This window comes from Geotrypetes seraphini, chromosome 3, assembly GCF_902459505.1.
Source record: "Geotrypetes seraphini chromosome 3, aGeoSer1.1, whole genome shotgun sequence".
In the NCBI taxonomy this organism is placed as follows: domain Eukaryota; kingdom Metazoa; phylum Chordata; class Amphibia; order Gymnophiona; family Dermophiidae; genus Geotrypetes; species Geotrypetes seraphini.
Genome location: NC_047086.1, coordinates 69,266,694 through 69,290,442, shown reverse-complemented (window position 1 = coordinate 69,290,442; position 23,749 = coordinate 69,266,694). Strand labels below are relative to the sequence as shown.

The 23,749-nt window shown below is 43.0% G+C and overlaps 1 protein-coding gene across 12 annotated transcripts in view; it reads right to left on the bottom strand.

Moving 5' to 3' along the window:
- CILK1 (ciliogenesis associated kinase 1) overlaps positions 1–23,749 on the bottom strand; it is a 208,325-nt gene that overhangs the window by 110,157 nt on the left and 74,419 nt on the right. For all 12 annotated transcript variants that reach the window (XR_004538821.1, XR_004538822.1, XM_033938283.1 and 9 more), the window contains 3 exons: positions 12,685–12,817; positions 3,755–3,926; positions 2,349–2,516 (listed from right to left, as the gene is read on the bottom strand). Coding sequence is in view for 10 of the 12 variants with exons in the window: in XM_033938283.1 (XP_033794174.1) it covers positions 2,349–2,516; positions 3,755–3,926; positions 12,685–12,817 (473 nt within the window). In the remaining 2 variants the exon portion in view is untranslated. The remainder of the gene's footprint in view (positions 1–2,348; positions 2,517–3,754; positions 3,927–12,684; positions 12,818–23,749) is intronic.

The window sequence follows — 23,749 nt, the reverse complement described above, 5'->3', positions numbered from 1 at the left end:
CTTCCCCCGTCTTTCTCAATAACAGACTATGGACTTTTCCTCCAGGAACTTGTCCAAACCTTTCTTAAAACCAGCTATGCTATTCGCTCTTACCACAACCTCTGGCAATGCGTTCCAGAGCTTAACTATTCTCGGAGTGAAAAAAAATTTCCTTCTATTGGTTTGAAAAGTATTTCCCTGTAACTTCATCGATATGTAAGAAAAGTTTATTTTCAAAGTTTTGGGGGTATTTCCAAAATAATTTTATTTTATGCATATTATATGCTTCTTTTGCAACACGCCTATGCTATAATTAGGCCTAAGTGGACTCCATGGAACATGAGAGATGCGCAACACTGTAGGAGGGCCAGGAGCAGCAGCATATATAAGAAGGCTACTGGAGGTTGGCTGCTTTCTATAGTTGCAATAATGGGGTCACAGCCAAAGAAAGGGTGATAAGCACTGTTCTAAGACACGAATGTTTGTGGGTAGCATACCCTTTGCAGAAGCTTCCAATGTCAAAATCAAAACATTGTATGTCAACCTGGCCAGATGTTTTCTGCACATCTTACCCATTTGCCAGCAAATAAAGCTTGTCTCATTGCTTCATAGAGAGACTCAGATATCTATGTTGAACAAAACAGATCACATGTATTGGCCAATAATGGCTGACAGGTCACTATGCAGGAAGAACAGTGTTCTTATATACCTTTCTCCCGTCAGTCCTGTGTGCAACAGTCCCTCTGAAACGAATAATAAAGAACAAGTTCTTGTCTTCCTGGCCTTATTGAGAGCAGATTCTGACCACCACCGATTAGTCTAGTAGTATTTTCAAATTGGGAAGCCTCTTGGTCTTTGTACATAGAGCACTTGTTAGCAGAATGCATAGGGGCAGTGGCATAGTAAGGGGAGGGGGGAAGTCTGCCCCAGGCACCTATCCTCCTCTCTGTCGCCACGTCCCACTGCACACATGCGCACCGCTTCCCTTCCCCCATACTTCTAACATTCCTGACACAAGTAGCAACCCTCAACCTGCTTTGCACCAGCATCGGCTCTTCCTTTGGTGCTACTTCCTGGACCCATGCCTAGGAAGTGACATCAGAGAAGAGCTGATGCTGGCACGACAGCAGCTTGGGGGGTTGCTGCTCGTGCCAGGAATGTTACAGAGGGACAAAGGAAGGGAAGCGGTGCTCACGCAGCAGGAGGTGGGGGGTGGCAAAGAAGGGGGGCACGGGAGGGGTGCCACTGCCCCAGGCGCCTCTCGCCCTCGCTACGCCACTGAATAGGGTTGGAGGAAGTGTTTTACCACATTCCTATCTTTGAAGATATTTTTGAATAATAACTGCAGCAATAAAACACATGTCTAACACCTCTGCCCAGAGCTATTGCTTCATCTCTAGCTGAATTTGAATGATCACTACCATTTCTTTAACAAAATCCATGAAAGTAAGTCCTTTAGAGCTGTAGTTCAGAAACTACTGGTGGATTCCAACCAGTTGGGTTTTCAAAATATCCATAATGCCTGAGGGGAATAAGCAGGGCATACAACTCTCTGGTTGAAGGGGCCCTCAGGACAGGTTTGGGAACTACTGCTCTAGAGGGGAAACCAGTTGATGTCTCCTCAGAAAAATTTGCTGACCCAGGAATCTTCAGTTTCCATAACAGAACAATACAGGGGCGGGAAGGTGGAAGGACTTGAGTACGTACCTGGTTAGTAGGCAAGACTTCCCTGAGGACATCCTTTAACTAGTTTTCAATGTTAAACAAAATGTTGATGGAACATTCTCCCCCCAAATACTTAATATCATCATGGTGGCTGGCACAGAGTTGATGCCCTTTGATACTGGCATCAATGCCATGCCTCCAGCTAGCTACATACAGTAGTTTCTAGGACAGACTCAGCATGCTTTTGCATGTGTCAAAACAATCAGAGGCTGTACAAGAAAGATGCATCAGGCATTTAAGCACACCTTCATCCTGCAGTTTTTTTATGAGTATGTTTGTGAATTGCTTACACTGTTAGACAAATTTGTAAATTAAGGAAAAATTATATCTTACTTGCTAATTTTCGTTCCCTTAGTCATAGCAGAAGAATCTAGCTGCATTGGTTGTCCATCCACCAGCAGGTTGAGCTAAAGAGCACTGAACTGTGATGTGTGATAGAGAATACTGAGGTGCCATGTTATATCTCCAGCACTACCAGATATAACTTGATTTAGGCAGATGGCCTAGCCCCCAGGCTCAACTGAATTAGACAATGCAAAACAGGAGCCAAGCAGCAGTCCAAGCCAGGAGCATGAGAAGCCTGCAGAACCTGAACTATAGGAACAGTAAACAAAAATGAACAAAAAATTACAGTAAGCCCATACCTGGACAGCTGTTGGGCGCTTTCTGGGGTCCCACTGGAGCAGATCCCGCAGGAGCTGGATTGCCTCACTGCCTGCATTTGGTATTAAGGATTTGAGGTTATTTGGTACACACTGAGGCCAACGGAAGGACATAGAACCTGCAAGTTGGTAGCCTTCAGGCCAGTCATTCTGAAAAATATAAAAATAAATTAATGCCCTCACCAATAGGACTCTAACTAGTGAGATAAACTTCACAGTAACAGCTTAGCTTTTTGGATGATAAACAAAACTGTGAAACACAGCTGAATGATGACCCACTAGTACAACAAAGCATATTATATTACATTTTTTTACTTATATTCTGCCTTAACCTTTCAATTCTGGGTGGATTAAGAAATATCTGGTCATTTCCAGAGAATTACATTTTCAACCTAGTACAGGGTGGTCATTGGGTTAACACAGCTTGAAATATTTCTTAAATAACATGGTTTTTATTTCCTTTCAGAAGAGTCTGTAGTTTGGTACTGTTCTTAATAGTCTGACCTGCGTCCAGTCTTGCTGCTTGGAAGGTCAGCAGGCCGGAAGGTGGAAAAGAGCCTCAGATCCAGAACAAAAGCACCATCAAGTATATGTATGTGATCACTCACAGTGCTCCTAATTTAATCATTGGCAAAAAAACACCTACCTTCCTGCTTTATCTACAATTTAATTTTCATTTCTTTTTCTTTATTATATATCTATTTTCAAGGAAGGTTCTTTATACCTGTCTCCACATATATCAAAATTAATTCTTTTCTATACTACACTAGCAGAAAGGACAGGTACTACAGCAATATCCAATACTATCGTTTAGACCAGTAAATCGCAAACTGTGTGCTGAAAGACACCGGCGAGGAGGAGAGTCGCTGGCTGCCTGCCTACAGGATGTGAGAGAGGCACGTCCTGTAAATAGTCAGTTGGCACTGGTACCTCTCCTCCTCCCCGGCACCTCTACTCCTCTCCTGTTGACCCTCCCGCCCCCCCTACTGCCCACACAAGGCCCCATCTGCAAGGCCTTCATGCATGTGTAGATATTGATATGACAACATCATGGTTGTGAGTGACATCATTACGTCGATGATCACGCACTTCTGGGTGCCCTTGAGCCACGGCCACTTGTTTAGTGTGCCGCCGCTGGAAATAAGTTTGCAAGACACTGATTTAGACAATCATTTGGCATCAGTCACAGCAGCATTTATACCTCCTTCAACTCACACCTCTCCTTCCCAATATGAGGAATCACTCCTTCCCCCTATCCCCATTAGGGAAGCTCATGCTCATGTCTCTTGCCTCGCAATACAAAGTTTGCAAGTGTCAGACTAGCCCCTCAGAGGAGAATTCTCTGAACTGTTGAACTGTTTGTCAAATAAGAGACTAATTTCAGTCACCTTCTTTGGTGTTCCCAAAACCTGGCAAATTTTAAATATTGTATCAATTTCGCTGGAGCCAGGGAAGAGAGGCCTCAGGGTGTAAACCTCTGCCATGATACAACCAACAGCCCAGGTATCAATAGGGGAGCTATAGTTTGTGGACCTCAGAAGAACCTCAGGAGCCCTGTACCTAAAAATGAGAGAGAAAATCTGTTTTATATTTGCAGAGCAGTCTGAACACCACCTAAGTAGCAGAAGCAGATTTATTTATTAATTTATTTGAGAGACTTACAGTCCGCCTAAAAAATAGGCAGATTACAACCATACATAAAATATTAAATAAATATAGTAACATTAAAAGCACAAACAAAATTTAAAATTCTTTGAAAGGAAAGCCAAGGCCCTATGCAAAGAAGAAAAGAAATGGTGGGCAGTACATTTCATTTCCTCGAACTCAGAATTCCTCTAGCAGTCTATAAGTAATTCTGAACAAAAGATATGTAATTCCCACTGTAGCAGTCCCGCCAACTTCTATTCTTGGAAATGGATGGAAAATTCAAACAGCGTTTCTACCATCAGTCACCAAGAGGATTAGCCTCCAGCCCCAACATTAGGGATTTTGTTTATGACAAGAAATTATGTACTTACTGTGGTAAGCTATTTTCCAGTAGATAGGGGAGACATTCTAGACATGTGGCTGTGTGCTATATGCAGAACAAATCCAATCCGGATGCTTTCTCTGTGACTCCGCTCTACTTCAGTGTGCTCTCTAGCTCCACCTACAGTTAGTACCCAAGCACCGAAAGCTACTTTACAAATGTGAAGTAGAGAGTGAGAGACATCCATGGCAATGAAGACCATAAAAAATTGTTCTGCTCAAGAACAAACATAAAAATAACAACTGGAAACAGGTAACAAATGCATCAAAGGAGCTCAGAAATGACCCCTGCATAAAACTGTGACATATATACAGAGTCTTCCCAGCCAAAGGGCTGAGTAACATTCAAAAATCAAGTTGGAGAAGCATAAACAGACAGTAAACAGGTGCAGGAAGGACAGGGCGGGAGTCTAGAACACGTGTGTCAAACACAAAGTCCACGGGCCGAATCTGGCCCGCTTAGCCATTTTATGCAGCCCACGGTGACTGTGTGCCTAACATTACACTCTCCAGGAACCTCATTGAGTCCCAACTCCCCCCACCTCCCCACTGCTAAAATTTAAAATCTTTGGGCAGCCGACGCAAAGCCAGCCTCTCACCATCATTCTGCCCCAGAAGTGTTCTTTCTGCAACGTCCTGCCTACAAAGGAAGAGGAAGTCCTGCAGAAAGAATACTTTTGGGGCAGGCCGATGGCGGGACAGAGGCTACACGAGCTGGGGGTTAGGAAGGGAGGAAAAGAGATGCTGCCGATGGGTGAGGGAAAAGAAAAGAAAAATTCTTGAACATAGGTGTGTGGAGGGAAAGAGAGATGGTATACATGGAGAAAAGCAGAAAGAGGGAGAATTGTTGGACATGATAGTGGTGGAGAGGAGGGAGGGAGAAATGTTACACTGGGAGGCAGGAGAGATGAGTCAAAGAAGGAAGATATGTCAGATTCTGGAGAAGGGTGATAGAAGGAGAGACGAGAAAGATGTCAGACCACTGGAATGGGAAAGAGAGAGATGCCAGATCAAGGAAGGGAAGGAGAGAGAAGAGATGTCAAACATCAAGGAGAGGAGAAAGATGCCAGATCACAGAAAGGAGAGGAGAGAAGGAGAGAGATGTTAGACCACAGGAAAAGGGAGGGAAGAAGACAAATGCCAGACCATGGGAAGAGGAGAGAGATTCCAGGCTATGGGAAGGAAAGGAGAAAGATGCCAGACCCTATGAGGGGGGAAGGGGGAAGACATGTCTGACCATGGGAGAGGGATGGTGCACAGTAATAGGTGCGGCAGGGAAGAGATAAGAAGAAATGCTTCCTATGAATAGATGGGAATAGGGAAGAAGAAAGAGGGAGGAGATGGTACACATGGATAGATGGGAAGGGAAGGCAAGACTTGAAAAAGTAGATAGATTTTGAAAAGAAAGCAGAAAAATGGAAGAAAGTTGAATGTTAAAAGCTAATGCTAATGATGGATGTATCAATTAAACTGGTTGTCAATAGTACATTTTTTTCAGGTCTATATTTTATATATTACACATGAACCACTCTCTTAGACTTGTCTAACTAGCAGCGAGTCTAACTAGATTGCGGATTAACATCAACGAATATATTTCAGCATACCGCTAAGATAAGTGCAAGTTTGAATATTTTGAGAGATTCAAAACTAAAAGATCAATGTTATTATTTGGGATAAATGATATAAATAGTTGAAAAATCCTTCAGAGCCGATGAGGAAGTGCTAGCGGCTGAATATATCAGAGGGAAGGCTTCTGGGTCAGCTGTGGGCAGCGTGTTGGAACCGCTGCCTGCGGCTTTGTGAAGAAACACCTGCGATGCCTGGAAGGGATGAGGAGGAGGCTGCCAGGAGACACGGCAGGAGGTGGGGAGGTATGAACTTGGGACACAGAATGGAGGAAGGGAGCATTTTAGGATACAGAAGGGAAGGAGGGGATGTGAAATTGGGTTAAAGGAGGGAAGGAGGGCATGAACCTGGGACATAGGAAGGAAGGATGAAGGGAGGGAAAGAGATGCTGAGGTAGGGAAGGAAATAGAAAGGGAGAATTGTTGGGCATGGGTGTCTTTATGAGAGGGAAAGAGATGTTGCGCATGGGGAAAAGATAACATTGTTAGGCATAGGGAGGGAGAAATAATTATTGGACATGTTGGTGGGAGAGGAGTGAGGTAGAAATGCACAGGGAAGAGAGAAATGAGAGGGAGAAATGTTGGATGTGGTGTAGAGATGGAAAGGGATGCAAGAGGGAGGAATGTTGGCCATGGTGGTAGAGAGAATGGAGGGAGAGCTGCAGCATGGTGCTAAAGAGGGATGATAGGAGGAGAAATGTTGGGCATGGGGCTGGTGAGCAGGGTGAAAGATGCTGCACAGGGTAAGGGGGATGAGAGAGAGAAATGTTGGATAAGGCAGTAGAAGGGGTGGAAGAGATGCACCCTGGATGCCTCTCTCTTTCCCTAATCCCTTTGCCACAAGAGAAAGAATGAGAGAGAGAGAGAGAGATGGTGGACAGTGAGAGAGGAGACATGTTGCACATGGGGGTGGAGGATAGAGAGGAAGAAATGGTGTGCAGGGATGGAGAGGGAAAAAAAGAGGGAGATTGACCCAGGACTGAAGAGAGTGAGGATCGAGTTAGCGACTGAATGAGTCTGCAATGATGTTAATCTTCCCTGGAATGTAAACCGCTTGTATGTCTGTGGAGAAAGAGAGAGAGCAAAAGTCCATAGACTGTAGACTTCTCTGCAAAGGGGTAAGGACCCTGGGCCCCCTTGCTTGTTCAGATAAGAGCAAAGCTATCTGGTTTGAATAAACAGCCATGTGTTGTGAATCCAAGGGCTGAATGCTCAAAGTGCATAATAAATTGCTTGAAGTTCCAGAAGATTTATGTGAAAGTGGAGTTCTCTTTCTGACCACTGACCTTGAGTCTGGAGGCGATTGAGATGCACTCCCCAACATTTGTTTGAGACATCTGTGGTAATGGTGAATAGAGGAGCTATAGACTGAAATGGGAATCCTTGTTTGAGGGACAGAGAGTGAATCCACCAAGAAAGGGAAGCTTTGACTTTGGGTGGTAGAAGAATTAAGGTTGCCAGTGATTGAGTTTGTCAAGTCCAATTGAGCTTGAGATGCCATTGCATAGTCTGTCTGGTATGTGGTACTAGAGCAAGGGATGCAGCCATGTGACCTAAGAAGTGCAAAACTCTGCTTGCTGGGAGAGCGGAAGACTGCCCCATCTGGTTTGCTAAGGTAATTATTGTTCAATGATGATCCTCTGGAAGATAGGCCCTTGCAGAGACTGTGTCAAGCTGTGCCCAATATACATGAGAGAACAAACTGGTTTGAGTTTCGATTTGTCGAAATTGATTATGAAACCCACCACCTATAGAAAGTACACTGTAGTTTCAATGGTAAGATGCTCCCTGGAGTGTGCTACTAGGAGCCAGTCATCCAGGTAAGGAAATACCATGTGATGTTTTCTCCTGAGCTCAGCTGCTTCCACTGCCAAACACTTTGTGAACACATAGTGCTGATGATAGGCCGAAAGGTAGAACTTTGTACTGGTAATGTTTGTTGAGGAACATAAATCTTAGAAATTTCCAGTGGGAAGGATGAATAGGGATGAGTGTATGCATCTTTGAGATCCAAGGCAGCTAACCAATCGTTTTGTCTGAGAAGTGGGAGTATTGCTGGTAGTGAAATCATACTGAATTTTTCTTTTTTGAGGTAAATGTTTAGGGGAAGGAGATCGAGTATAAGTCAGAGACCCTTTGTCTTCTTGGGAATGAGGAAAAATCTGGACTAGAATCCCTGGTAATGTTGCTGGGGACCTCGTCGACAGTATTGTTTTGAAGCAACAAGGAAATCTCTTCTGTCAAGTGGACTGGAGGAGTTGCCGTACAGCAAAAGATTAGAGAAACTAGGCCTCTTCTCCCTCGAACAGAGGAGATTGAGAGGGGATATGATCGAAACATTCAAGGTACTGAAGGGAATAGATTTAGTCGATAAGGTCAGGTTGTTCACCCTCTCCAAGGTAGGGAGAACGAGAGGGCACCCTCTAAAATCGAAAGGGGATAGATTTGGGGGGGCATGGCTTGGTCGCGCATGAAGACGGTTGGGTAGCGGGTGAGCTCCGTGCCGACAGACTGCTTAAGGTTAATAAGTTGCTTAAAAATTACTTGAAAGTTTTTAAATCTTTTGGAGTAAAGTAACAATGGAGCAGGCTTAATTACAGTTTTTGGTGGAACTCATTGTGTCACATCTATAAGATGGAGAGAGCAATAGCCATACAAAAAGGGAATTATAAAAAATTTAAAGAGATATGGGGGCCATTGACAAATTATTGTAATGAATAGATACCATTCTTCCATTATAAGTATAATACAAATAAAGCGATGGGCGGGGGGAATTCTGAATTTTATTAAATGTTTGGATCAGTAAAAAATAATATTTCATAGGATATATTGATTGCATATTTTAGGGTAGGGTTGGGAGGGAAGGGGTTAAATTTTATGTATTATTGTTAAATATGACAGAAATTCAAGTGATGCATTTAATTTCAATTGTCAATTTATTGATACACTTGTTGTAAGAGGTAAAAATGAATAAAGATTTTTTTTAAAAAAAAGAAAGGGGATGGATTCCGTACAAACACAAGGAAGTTCTTCTTCACCCAGAGAGCGGTAGAAAACTGGAACACTCTGCCGGAGTCTTTCATAGGGGAAAACACCCTCCAGGGATTCAAGACAAAGTTAGATAAGTTCCTGCTCAACCAGAACGTAGGCAGGTAGGGCTAATCTCAGTTAGGGCGCTGGTCTTTGACCAGAGGGCCGTCGCGTGTGCGGACTGCTGGGCACAATGGACCCCGGGTCTGACCCAGCAGCGGCAATTCTTATGTTCTTTTGTTCAATGTGATAATGGTGGGGGAAGATAAGAGTGAGGATGGAGCTGAAGGAAATTGAGGGAGTATCCTTGCGAAATGATCGTGAGAACCCAATTGTCTGTTGTGATCTTCTGCCATGCTGAGAAAAAATGGGTTAGCAGCCCCCCACAGGTAGGAGCTGGTTTGAGCGGAGGGAGTCAAGTAGCTGGCGGTTGTTTGCAGTCTCGTGGACACTGTTTCTGAGCAAATGAGGAGGATTGGGATCTCAAAGGAGCAGCCCTGGCATAAGAAGTAAAGCGCCTCTGAGAATAGTATTGTTGAAAAAATTGTTGATGATATGATCTTTAATAAGACAAAGCAGTGGAAGATCTGCAATAAGGTTGGGACTGATCTGAAGGGTATGCGAAGAGCTCACACATGGCTGTAGAGTCCTTTGTGAGCTGCGAAATAGTAGATTTCACCTTTTCGACAAAAAGACTATCTCCCAGATACAGATCTGCTAACCTGTCATGAAGGTCTACCCGAAGGTCTGAGGCTTTGAGCCAGACTGTGTGACAAGCCGCAATGGCGACTGCAGCAATTCGAGAACTCATGTCATAAGCATCATAGTTTTTATTAAATGGAAAGTAGAATCCTGTAATGCCATATGGAAATTTGGAATTTCCTCCGGAGAAGCAGTATCCAATTGTTATAAAATGGAATGCTGAAAATTTGTAATTTGCAATTTGTAATTGATGGGCCATGATTTTTGATGTGAGCACGGAGCCCTGATAGACCTTGCATCCGATGGAATCAAGGAATTGATGATATTTCCCAGGTGGCGAGTTGTATTGTGACTTTGAGGATTTCGATTTATAAATAGCGGACTTTGATACTATGGAATAATGCGGTAGCTGTGGTAAATCATGTCCTAACACTTTTTCAACCCTGTAATTTAGTTCTAGCTGCCTGGAAGCTGTGGAAACAGATTGGGGCTTTTGCCAGTTAGTAAGCTGTAAATCCTGTAATACCTGATGCACTGGAAGTGCAATGAAACCTTTGAAAGGTGTTTGACAAGACTGATGGATTGCTTGAAAATCCTTTTTATTAGCCGGCATGACAGAGTGGTTAAACTTTTTTATTATTAGCAGAGCAGCTAAACTGTTTTATTGTTATACATTGTTGTATTTAAAATTCAATAATTAAAAAAAAAGACTTAGCAGAGCAGAAACCTTTTGTAGAAATTTGGGATAACAATATTCTTCTGTTTGATCTTGCTGCAGTGATGTCTTCACTTGGGAAAGAGGGTCAGTGTCCAGAGGAGCAGACTCCGGTATATCATACCACTGTTGTGCAGGAATGGAGATGGTGGCTGTTTAGTTCCCGTTTTTGTGTGAGAAGAAGTGGAAAATTTACCTTCAGAATCCTGTGTGGGTTCAGATGAGGACTGCGAGGCAGTGACAGTGCCCACAGGAGGCCTCCCTGTGTTATTCTTTGAAGAAGCAGCAGCAGCAGATGTGGGCTGTTTCTGCTGGCCTCACACTGGCTTCATGTAAACCGGTGAGGGAGGTGTTCTGCAAGCCTCCGGAGCCGGTTGCTTCTTTTTTCTCCACTGGCTGCGGATGCTGTTTTCTTTTTCTCCGACAGCAACTTCGTTCCCCTGGTGGTATCTGATTTGGGCCCTGAGGGGAAAGAGCGAGTGGTGAGGAATATGGTGTCAGGGATTTCCTGGTGCAGAGCGCCATTGAAGAGGAGTTCCTATCCATGAAAAAGAAGTCTTCATGGTCCTAGCAACTGCTCAGTTGTGAAAAGTTTGCCGATTTGACAAAAAACAAAATAAAAGCTTGTTCTCTTCATTTGCTTTGTTTATTATTTTTTTAAGTAGAGAAAAGAATAATGGTAGTCTTTAAAAAAAAAATAGCAATAAGAATTAAATATTAAATTTGTTGTTTGTTTTTTTTTAAATTTCTGACTGAAGAGGCAAGGAGAGGGTAGAGCTGAGACCTGCAAGGCACCGGTCAAAGAAAAAACTTTTTTTTTTTCCATTATATTTTTATTTTCAAATTTTACAAAAAGTGTACATAATAATAAAATACATTTGATATATGCATGGTATCACTTTTATATCTAACACAATGTATGTCTGAATTTGATTTTCCCCTTCACCCTCCCCCCACCCTTTTATTGCCTTAATATAATATTTTCAAATTTTATAAAAGTATACAACATATTGGAATACAATTGATAATTATTCAATATCATATTTATATCTACTACAATATATTCTGGATAAATTTCCCTCCCCCCACCCTTCTATTATTTTTTAATCATTTGTTACATTTTGTATCATATATTATAATATATTATATATAAATTGTTTTCCTTATCCCCCCTATATGTGTGTCATAAAAAAAGAAAATCTCTAAAAGAAGAAAAGAAGAAAAAGTATTCTATTATTTAATCATTGCAGTATTTTGTCAATGGCCCCCATATTTTTATAAATTTATTATATGTCCCCTTTTGTACTGCTATTGTTCTTTCCATTTTAAAAACATGGCATATTGTATTCCACCAAAATGTGTAGTTTAGGTTGTTGTAATTTTTCCAATTATTAGTTATATGTTGAATGGCAACCCCTGTCATAATTAATAAAAGTTTATTATTTTCTGGTGAAATTTGACTTTTTTTTCTCATCATTGTTCCAAATAAAATTGTATCATATGATAGGTCAAAGAAAAAACTGAAAAGCTAGGGGGTGGAGCTCAGGAGGCAAGGTGCCCACAAATGCTCAGTAGTGAAAAAAAAAACAAAAAAAACCCCAAACAAATTACTATACCTAGGGGAGAGCACTGGCACGCAGGCTCAGTCACAGAACTTCACCAGCAAGTGTGCCTACATTTCCCCTGTTTGTCTACGGAAAAAATAAGTACCTGTCTAAAATATATAAACCACTTTGATTGTGTAAACCACACAGAAAAAGTGATATATCAAGTCCCATCCTCTATACCAGGGGTGTCCAACCCACGGCCCACATGACGAATTTCAAGCGGCCCCGTTCAAGGGCGTTTTCCTCTGCCGCTCCCGGGTGTTTACATTCTTACCAGCTCCTCCTCCATCTTGCTGCAGTGTGCGCTCAAAGCCGCGGGCAGTGCCTCCTACGTGCCTCCTACGGCTGCCGCTTTACAGTAATGAATGTCATTTTCTACTAACTGCTCACTCACTTGTGGGAAACAGAACTCAGTCTGACCCAAGAGAAGATGCTAAAACTAACAAGCAAGCTGCATCATCATTTGCAAGGCAGAGGAAAAAAGATCATGGTTGAATTTCTGTTTTTCACCATGCCTGCAATTTACCCACATTTAACAGCAGGACTATTACTCTCAGTTCCATGGATTTCAGACAAACTATATATTTCTATATAGGCAGGTCACAACTTACCATCTTGTAGACACATAATCTGTATAAGGTGGTCGAGATCTAGTTTCTCGTGCCAGACCAAAGTCTGCTATTTTCACAAGCTCTGGGCCCATGCAAAGGAGGTTTTCAGGTTTCAGGTCTCTGTGAAAGAAGCCTGCAATTCAAATACAACACACATCTTCAGAGGCAATCTCCAGTTGTTCCTCTGCTTCCTTAGCTTTTAGAATACTACTCTCCCCCCTCTGAATACAAAATGATTCCATGGTACATCTGTCCTCCTAGGGAGCTGCAAACATATAGTCCACTCTCCCTTTGCTTCTCCTGTCACACAAAGGAGCTTCCTGATAGTTGACACCAGCTGACAAGTCTCCCTACAGCACAACACACCACAAAAAATGAGGTGGCCAATATTCAAAAACATTTATATAGTTGGTAGTGGCACTAGCTGTGTAAGGATTAAAAAAAAAAAACCCACTTCAGCAGGACTAGGTATAACTTCAGTTGTTTTATTTCAAAAATGGTCAATGTTATGCATCTAGAAAGAGAGAAGTGCTTTGGGGCAGAGGTAGCATAAGAAAATAGGAATTACCAAACTGGGACAGACCGAAGGTCCATCAAGCCCAGTATCCTGTCTCCAACAGTGGCCAACCCAGGTCCCAAGTACCTACCTAGATCCTAAGTAAAAGTCAACTGTTGAACATAAAATTTACGAGAATTCCAAAATAATACCTACTTTAAACCTTTATTTTATTTAAGTATTTATATACCACTTATAGCCTTCAGGGACTCAAACATATTTCCCTATCTGTCCTGGTGGGCTCCCACTCTACCTAATGTACCTGGGGCAATGGAGGATTAAGTGACTTGCCCAAGGTCACAAGGAGCAGCAACATGGGATTTGAACCCACAACCTCAGTGTGCTGAAGCTGTAGTTCTAACCATTGTGCCACACACTCCCTTAATGCCATCGCCCTGAAACAGAGCAATGTTTCTCTACATGTGATCACAATGGTGATCTTGAGATGTTTATTGGCAATGGAAAATTAGGTTCTTACCTTTGATAATCTTCTTTCTGGTAGTCCCTGGAAGATTCTATACGTAAGGTGTCCAATCCATTCCCATGATCTGGGACTTGCAGAAATCCACACACTTCTCACCAAGTGCTCCTCTTACTACTGAGAGACAGAGCCCCCTGCAGTTATGCCAAAAAGCCAAGCCACCACACTGGAACAAGGCAACAACAAAATACGGGGTACCGGGAAACCTCCCCAAAAACACAATTAAGGTCTGGTCTGTTCTACTCTTCAAGAAATAAGAACATGATTAATAAACAGGCAACACAGAGAACAGTTAGGAACAATGTAGAATTAACCTGATGTGTGTAACAAGCACCCACCGGAAATCTGCCATCAGTAACAATGGTACTCACATTAAGAGTAAATTCTCCCACAGGGCCTGTCTACTGGCTGGAAGATACTTCGGCCAGTAATGAGAAAAGACCGAGGCAGAAAATAAAAAGGCAGGCAATTCAGAAAAAAAACACCCGAGTCTATACTGAGAGGGTGGGTCATATAGAATCTTCCAGGGACTACCAGAAAGAAGATTATCAAAAGGTAAGAACCTAATCTTCCATTGTGGTAAATCTCTTCTTGATTCTATACGCAAGATGACATACCACAACAATCGCATCATCTAGGGAGGGACAGAAGAGCCTGCCCTCAACATTGAGGTCCTAAAAACAGCGTCAGAATGAGTTGCCACGTCTGTTTGGTAAAATCTGGTAAAGGTTTGAAGTGAAGACCAAGTACCCGCCCTGCAAATGTCGCCTGGAGGAATTGCTCGAGCTTCCACTCACAAGGCAGCAACACTTCTTGTCAAGTGGGCCTTGAGAGAAAATGGTGGTTGCTCGCCATGAGCGATATAAGATGGCAAAAGGGCCATATGGATCCAATAGCGATAGAAACCTTAGAGGTTGGCCTACCATGGTGAGACTGGGCCATCAAGACAAAGAAATGATCAGAAAGGCTAATACTAGATTTTTCCAAAAGTGGAGTAAAACTCTCCGTACGTCCAATATGCGCAAGATTTGAACCTCTCGCACCGACCCTCTGGATTGAAAAGCAGGTCCAGTATTGGTCGCCGTACCTCAAGAAGGACATGGCGATGCTTGAGAGGGTCCAGAGAAGAGCGACAAAAATGATAAAAAGCATGGAAAACCTTTCATATGCAGACAGGTTAGAAAGGCTGGGGCTATTCTCCCTGGAAAAGCGGAGACTCAGAGGAGACATGATAGTGACTTTCAAGATCATGAGAGGTATCGAGAAGGTTGACAGAGATAGATTCTTCAGACTAATGGGGACCACAAGTACAAGGGGGCACTCGGAGAAGCTGAAAGGGGACAGGTTTAGAACCAATGCTAGGAAGTTCTTTTTCACTCAGAGGGTGGTGGACACATGGAACGCACTGCCGGAGGTTGTGATAGGACAGAGTACACTACAGGGTTTTAAAGAAGGATTAGATAAATTCCTGAAAGATAGGGAGATTGAGGGATACAGATAGAGGTAGAGATGGGATATAGAGAGAGTATAGATAGAGACCAAGGGGATTTAAGGGTTCAGACAATGATCACCGTACAGGTCATGGGCCTGATGGGCCACCGCGAGTGCGGACTACTGGGCGCGATGGACCTCTGGTCTGACTCAGCAGAGGCAACTTCTTATGTTCTTATGTAAGTGAGCCACCTGGTTGACATGAAACTCTGAAACTACTTTCAGCAGAAAGGAAGGAACAGTATGGAGAACAACTCCCGAGTCTGTTATCCGCAGAAAGAGCTATCCTCATGAAAGAGCCTGGAGCTCCGAAATACGCTGTGAAGAGACAAAGACCACTATAAAGAGAGTCTTGAATGTCAGATCCAAAAGTGAAGTATCTTTTAGCAGCATGAAAGGGCTTCCACAAGACCCCGCAGAACAATATTAATATTCCACATAGGAAAAGGCTGACAGAAAGGAGAACGCAAACGAAGTGCTCTTCTGAGAAATCCAGTCCAGTCTGGATGAGCCATCAGCGAACTGGAACCACTTTGTGCGCAAAAACACGAAAGACCTGCCACTTGAACCCTAAGGGAGGCCACTGCCAAACCCTTATCTAAACCTGACTGAAGGAAAGCCAGAAACACTGCAATAGGAGCCCTCACTGGCTTCACCTGGCGTTTGACACACCTACTGCTGGAAAACCTTCAATGCTTCAAAGCCATAGTAGAGGGTTCCTTGGACTTCAAAAACATAGAGACGACCACATGAGAATATCCCCACTTCATCAAGGCTGAGCTCTCAAAACCCATGCCGAAAGACCAAAGCGCTGTAGGTTCTCCATGGGAACCAGACCCTGACTGAGTAGGTCATGATGAAGAGGGAGCCTGAGCTTCCTGTCTTGTTGAAGATGGACCAGATCAGCATACTATGGATGGCAAGGCAAGTCCAGAGCTACTAGGATCACCAATCCTGCGGGTGACCCGGCCAACCAGAAGTCAAGGAAGGAACATGTAAAGAAGCTCATGAGCTGGCCAGGGCTGAACCAATATGTCTAGGCCCAAGCTTCCTGGAGCAGTTTTTTGACTGAAGTGTCTGACACACAAGTTCTTGGCTGAATCCATGAAGTTCATCTGTGGCAAGTCCCAGTGCTGCATTATAAGATGGAATGCTCTTTGGGAGAGAAACCATTCTTCCAGATCCAGGACCTGTCAACTGAGGAAGTCCGCTTGCACATTTTCAACTCCAGCCATGTGTGCTGCGGAGAGAACTAGAAGATGCACTTCTGCCCATCGGAGCTTCCTAGCCTAAGGAAGCGTTTTTTATGCCCCCTTGTCAATTCATATATGCCACTGCCGTGGCAATGTCTGAAAACGCTTGCACTGCTGTCCCTTCCAGAGTGCTCTGTAGAGGCCCGAATGCCAGATGAATGGCCTGAAGCTCCAAACGAGTGATCGATCAATACTTCCAAATAATCTATGCCTTTCATCACCAGCTAGGGACAGGCATCCTTCTCCGCAGAGGGCACCCAACGACATCTCTTATGACATGCATGTGTCGCAAAGGAGGCTGCTGCAGCAGCCTTGAAACCTTAGGAGGACACACCAACAAGACTGTTCACTCTGTGAACTTGGAAGTCTTGAAGCATCACACCTCCAGCATAAGGGAGGGCCATGCGTTTGGAAACCTGCACCACTGTTAAATCCCCCTTGGACTACTAAAAAAAAAAAACACCAACCTGATGAAATTCAGGACCCAAAGGATAAAGCCTATACAGAGCTTTAGTCAGGCGGAAAGAACTCTAGGGAGCTTCCCATTGCACCGTAACCAGGCCTGTGAGCTTCAGATGTGCTGGAAAAAAGGAGATCAGAGCATTAGAGTGGCTCATGACTGAACACTGCGATGTAGAGGGTTGAAATTCCAATTTGAACTCATTCATGGCATCTGTGATGAAATATCAAACAGATGGAAGTGTCCTCATCCAGATCCAGACTCTCAGAGATATCTCTCTGAAATAACCACCAGAGGGCATCAGCCTTATCCAGAATGGAAGCAGTGTCAGAAGACAGGATAGGCATAGTATCCCTGTGCAATCTAAGGCAATCCGGGTCCAGGGTAGCTGGCATACATGTCCCTACAATCCAATATGGAGTGAGAAGTATTTTTTATTTATTTATTAAATTTTCTATACCATTCTCCCAGGAGAGCTCAAAACAGTTTACATGAGTTTATTCACGTACCCAAGCATTTTTCCCTGTCTGTCCCAGTGGGCTCACAATCTATCTAATGTACCAGGGGCAATGGGGGGATTAAGTGACTTGTCCAAGGTTACAAGGAGCAGCGTGGGTTTGAACCCACCACCCCAGGGTGCTGAGGCTGTAGCTTTAACCACTGTGCCACCGCGCAGACTTACAGTCGCAACACCAAAGTATTTGAAAGCTTAAAGCTGGATATTGAGAAACTACTTATTGAATATGTAGGGAAAGGCAGCGTTTTCAAATAATCTCCCGAGGAAGATGCATATTGGATTGAAACGCCAGTATACGAGCAGGTGTCGGGAGTTTTTGAAGAATACATCAGCATTGGTAGTGGTTCAATCCACCCAAGATAAGGATTGCCTTTTTATCAAATCTTCATTGATTGTTTGGCATGTTTTGTTTTGAGCAACTACTGTAGAACTGAAATGGATTAGAACCTCTTTAATGTAAACAACAAGTCAAAAATATACAGGTTCCATACGCAATTGGGTTAGTATTAAACAAGAGGAAAAGACCTCAGAAGCCTGTACCATAAAGAATATTCAATTCCAACAATGGTTTCTCAGCAGGACAGGTTCTCTATCATTGGTCTCAAAAACCTCACGAGAGGTTAAAATAAGTTTTTAAATGTTTCCATTCAGGGAACCCGCTCTGAATAGCCTGCTTCAACTGCAACCACCTATATTAAGATTTTAAAATTCCAAATGATTGTTGCAGTTGTGAAAAATCCAGCAGATTTCCATTAGATATAACATCATCTAATGTCTGAATACCTCCCTGTATCCAATTCTTCCAAGTGATCCCAGCACCGCCTATTTGAATCTTGGAGTTTAACCATAAGGACTGCAAAGTAGATTTTATTTTCTTAATGGCCAACACTCCCTCTATCCCTTTCTAGTAAGCTAGGGAGTCCCTTTGCTACCAAACTGATCTAGTAGGACATCAGGCTGCCCAGTGGTACAAATTGATTTCTGGATTTTTGAATAAAAAAAACAAAAAATAGTCTTAGAGACATCTGGAGCATCGAGATAAAACAGTATATTTCTGTATCTCGTTGGCCACGAATTTGGTCTTGGAGACAGAAATGTACAGCGTCAGCATCTATGAGGCAAACATGGTTATTTTTGTTGCGTAGGATTTTCTGGACCCCAATTCCTTTAAATAAAATAGATAGTTCTAAGTCTAATAGATGCTGGCATTGTCATATTGATATAGGGACTTTGGACCATCTGTTATATTTTTGTCCTTTTATATTTATATTTTGGAAGTGCATTTGGGGACAAATAAATCTTGTTCTAGAGTCAAATGTTCCACTATCATATGAGGCCATTATATGTGGTACGTTACCACTTTAGATAAATATAAGAGCCGTCTTTTTATGCTAATGACAGGCATAGCCATCAACTGATCACGAGTAACTGGAAAAACCATGACAGAATAAGTTACACTTTTTGGTGGGTGAATGTATGCACTACATACAGATATGAAAGAATTTATGCAGAATGTAGGGGATTTAGTGGTGTATTTAATAAAGTTTGGAGCCCATTGACTAAATTTGTGGAATCATAATAACGTATATTTATTTTATCTTTCTTTCTGTTCATGTACTTTTACACATCCATGGGGGAGGGGGCTTGGAGGGAGGGAAATAAATTTTGATGGTGACATTTAGGTAACTTTATTCTTCATTTATATTATATATTATGTTATATTATGTTATTATTAAATGTAGGAAATCTGAAAATCTGGAATGATATATATGTTACCTGTACAGATAATAGTGCAATGTATGTAATATCTACTGTTCTTTTATTTGTTTGGCCCTATTTTTAGATTAAAAATCAATAAAGATTTAAAAAAAATAAATAAATTTTGCAATGCTACTTGGCTGAAGTGACCATCCCGTCTGGAAAAATATTCCACAGTAGTGAGATGTGAATGTATGATCTGAGGACCAAATAGCAGCTTTACAGATCTCATCAATATAAGAAAGCCACTGAAGCTGCCTTTGCTCGGACTTTATGTGCTGTAACACGACCCCCCAGTTGCAGCCCAGCCTGAGCATAACAGAAGGTGATAAAAGCCGCCAACCATGTAGAAATAGTTCTCTTAGATACAGGTTGTCCCAGCTTGTTAGGATAAAAAGAGACAAATAGTTGAGGAGATGCCCTATGTGGCTGAGTTCGCCGTAAATAATAAGCCAAGGCTCGTTTACAGTCCAAAGTATGAAGAGCCGTTTCTTTAGGATGAGAATGAGGGTTTGAGAAAGAACACTGGAAGCACAATCAATTGATTGAGAAGAAATTCAGTGACAACTTTTGGAAGGAACTTTGGATGGGTGCGAAGCACTACTTTGTCGTGATGGAACATTGTAAAAGGTGGGTCCACCACCAGCGCTTGAAGCTCGCTCACTCGACGAGCAGAAGTAAGAGAGATGAGAAAAACTACTTTTCAAGTGAGAATTGAGATGAGCCGAAGACATTGGTTCAAAAGGAGGCTTCATGAGGTTAGAGAGAACCACATTAAGATCCCAAACCACTGGAAGTGGTTTGATAGGTGGTTTGACATTGAAAAGTCCTTTCATAAATCTGGCCACAAGAGGAAGAGCAGTCAGAGGTTTACCGTCGACTGGTCCATGAAACGCATTGATAGCAATGAGATGAACTGTACCTGAAGTAATTTAAGACTGAAATTGGATAAATGTAAAAGATAATCCAATACTGAAGACATAGATGAAGATGAAGCATCATGAAGAGTACACCATGCAGAAAACCACATCTACTTCTGATGGTAGCACTGCTGCGTAGGTGGTTTTCTAGATGCCTCTAAAACAAGCCGGACAGGATCAAAAAGATCAGCTAAAACAAGTCGGACAGGATCAGAAAGATCAGTGTCAGCTGACATCATCCCGAAAGGTACCAAGCTGTAAGGTGCAAAGATTGAAGATTGGGATGTAAAAGAGATCCTTGACTCTGCGTGAGAAGATATGGAAAGATCTGCAGTGGCATTGGTTCTTTGATATTGTCTGGTCCATCAAGGAGCTATGAGGATTATGGTGGCTGATTCTTATTTCAGCTTGACTGGCATCTTGAGAATGAGAGGAATTGGTGGAAACGCATAGATGAACTTGTGCATCCAATCCAGGAGGAAAGCATCTGATTCCAGACGCTGGGGAAAGAGTACTGCCTAGAGCAAAATTGGGGGAGCTTGTGATTTGGGGGGGACTCAAACAAGTCTATCTGAGGAGTCCCCAAACGAGAAAATATCTGGTGCAAGACTGTAGAATTGAGCATTCACTCTTGTGGCCGAAGAAATCTGCTGAGTTTGTCGGCAAAAGAATTCTTCTCTCCTTGAATATAGACTGCTTTGAGGAATATGTGAGCAATCACCCAGTGCCAAATCCTCTGGGCCTCCAGACAGAGGAGAGAACCTGTTCCTCCTTGCTTGTTTATGTAATACATTGCCACCTGATTGTCTATGTGAATTAGGAGGATGTGATTTGCTATAATGTTTTGAAAAGCCTTGAGAGCACTGCGAATGGCTCTGAGTTCTAACTGATTGATGAGGAACTGCTGCTCCTGGGCTGACCAGTGACCCTGTGTACAAAGACCATCCAGATGAGCTCCCCAAGCATACTTGGATGAGTCTATGGTCAGAACTTTCTGATGTGGGGGACTTTGAAACAAAAGCCCTCTGGAAAGATTTGAAGAGTTTATCCACCACTGAAGAGATTGACAAAGTGAAGATGTGACTGTAATCTGCTGTGAGTGGGCCGAGAGCTTGAGACCATTGAAATGCTAGGGACCACTGAGATGTCCTGAGATGAAGTCTCGCAAATGGGGGTAACATGGACAGTAGATGCCATGTGGCCTAAGTAGCACTATCTAGCCGAGACAAATGGGAGGCGAGAAATCTGTGTGCAAAGTTGGATCAAATTGTCTTGTCTTTGCTGGTGAAGAAATGCTCCAAGTTGAATGGTGTTGAGCAGGGCTCCTACGAATTGTATAGTTTGAGAAGGTTGAAGTTGAGATTTGGGAAAGTTGACTTTGAACCCCAACTGCTGAAGTAAGATAATTGTGTTTCTGAGGAGTGGCATCCTTTATGAGCCAATCGTCGAGATAAGGAAAAATCTAGGCACTTGGTGAACATTCTGGGTGAGGATGCGAGGCCAAAGGACATAACCTTGTATTGAAAGTGCTGTTGGGCCACTTGAAATCTGATGAATTTCCTGTGAAAGCAGGATGAATGGGAATATGTGTATAAGCTTCCTTTAGATCCAGGAAGCATAGCCAATCGTTGTGATCCAAGAAAGGATATAAAGTTGCAAGGACAGCATACAAAACTTTTCCTTTTCTAAGAACTTGGTCAGGCCTCTGAGATCCAAAATTGGACGTAGACCTCTCGACTTCTTCGTATGGATGCGGCGCTGATGTGAGGAAGAAGGATTCCATTTCATGCACAACTGGACAATGTTCTGGGGGAAGAGCAAGCTATTCGGGAAGTACAGACTCCACCTCAGCAGAGACGGAATGAGGCTACTTGCAAGCAACATCAAGAGAGAAGCTGAGAAGTTTTTAAACTAGGAAGAAGGGGAAAGCCAACAGTCGACCGAGAGAGAGAGTTGATGGTTCGGGAACCGGTATACCCGGAGGATACCGTGCAAGAAGATAGAGGGGAAGACTCACAAGAGGATACCAAGCAGGAAGATAAAGGGGAAGACTCACCAGAGGATACCGTGCAGCAAGATAGAGGGGAGGACTCGCAAGAGGATACCGTTCAGGAAGATAGAGGGGAGGTCTCACCAGAGGATATCATGCAGGAAGATAGAGGGGAAGACTCACCGAATCATAGGCAAGACAGACCGAAAGGGACACAAGAGGGAAGGAAATGCAAGAAATGAACAGGCCGCAAACTCAAGTGTATGTACACGAATGCAAGGAGCATAAGGAATAAGATGGGTGAATTAGAAGCTATGGCACAAAAAGATAACATGGACATCATCGGCATCACGGAAACATGGTGGACTGAGGAAAACATCTGGGACACAGTGCTACTGGGATACAAACTATACCGCAGAGATAGAGTAGCTAAAAAAGGTGGGGGCGTTTCCACACAAGTCAAAGAGAGAATTGAATCTACTGGAGAGACTACACCACAACTGACGGATACGTTAGAGACTCTATGGGTCAAAATTCCAGGAACAAATGGCCTGGAAAAGAAGATTTGCATCTACTACTGACCCCCCAGGGCAGTCCGAAGAAATTGATGGAGAAATTACGGACGAGATTAAACGCAACTGCAAGGAAGGCAATGCAGTTATCATGGGTGACTTCAACTATCCAAGGATAGACTGGAACCTAGGCACCTCTGGCTGCACTAGGGAGACCAAGTTCCTGGATGCTGTAGGCGACTGCTTCATGGAACAACTTGTAATGAAAAATACAAGAGGAAATGCAATTCTGGACTTAATTCTAAATGGACTGCGAGGACCAGCACAAGATGTAGAAGTAGAAGGGAGGCAGCGATCACAATATGATCCACTTCGACCTGGATGCAAGGGAGAAAAATCGGTCCAGAACAATAGCTACAGTGGTGAACTTCTTAAAAGGAATTACGAAGAAATGAGACTCATGGTAGGGAAGAAGATTGAGAAGAGGATAAGCACTGTAAAAACGCTAGAGCAAGCTTGGCCCTTTTTAAGGACATAGTCACCAAGGTGCAAAATCTATATATACCATGTATCAACAAAGGATCCAAGAGGAAAAAGAACAAAGAACCAGCGTGACTCACTGTAGAGGTGAAGGAAACGATCAGAGACAAGAAAACTTTGTTTAAGGAATGGAAAAGGTCAAAAACAGACGAAAACTGGAATAAGCACAAACATCAACGCAGGTGCCATAAGAAGGTAAAAGGGGCCAAGAGACTACGAGGAAAAAATAGCCAAGGAGGCAAAAAACTTCAAGCCGTTCTTTCGATATATTAAGGGGAAACGACCTGCGAAGGAAGCAGTGGGACCGTTGAATGACCATGGAATAAAGGGAGTGCTAAAGGAGGACAAACTGAACACATTTATTGCAGCTGTATTTACTGACGAGGATATACACAGTATACCAGAACCCATCAGGCTATAAGCTGGAAATGAAGACGGGAAACTGACAGGGTTGACAGTTAGTCTAGAAGAGGTATGCAGGCAAATCGATAGGCTTAAGAGCGATAAATCCCCGGGACTGGATGGCATCCATCTGAGGGTCATCAAGGAACTGAAAGGGACTATAGCTAAACTGCTTCAACTAATAG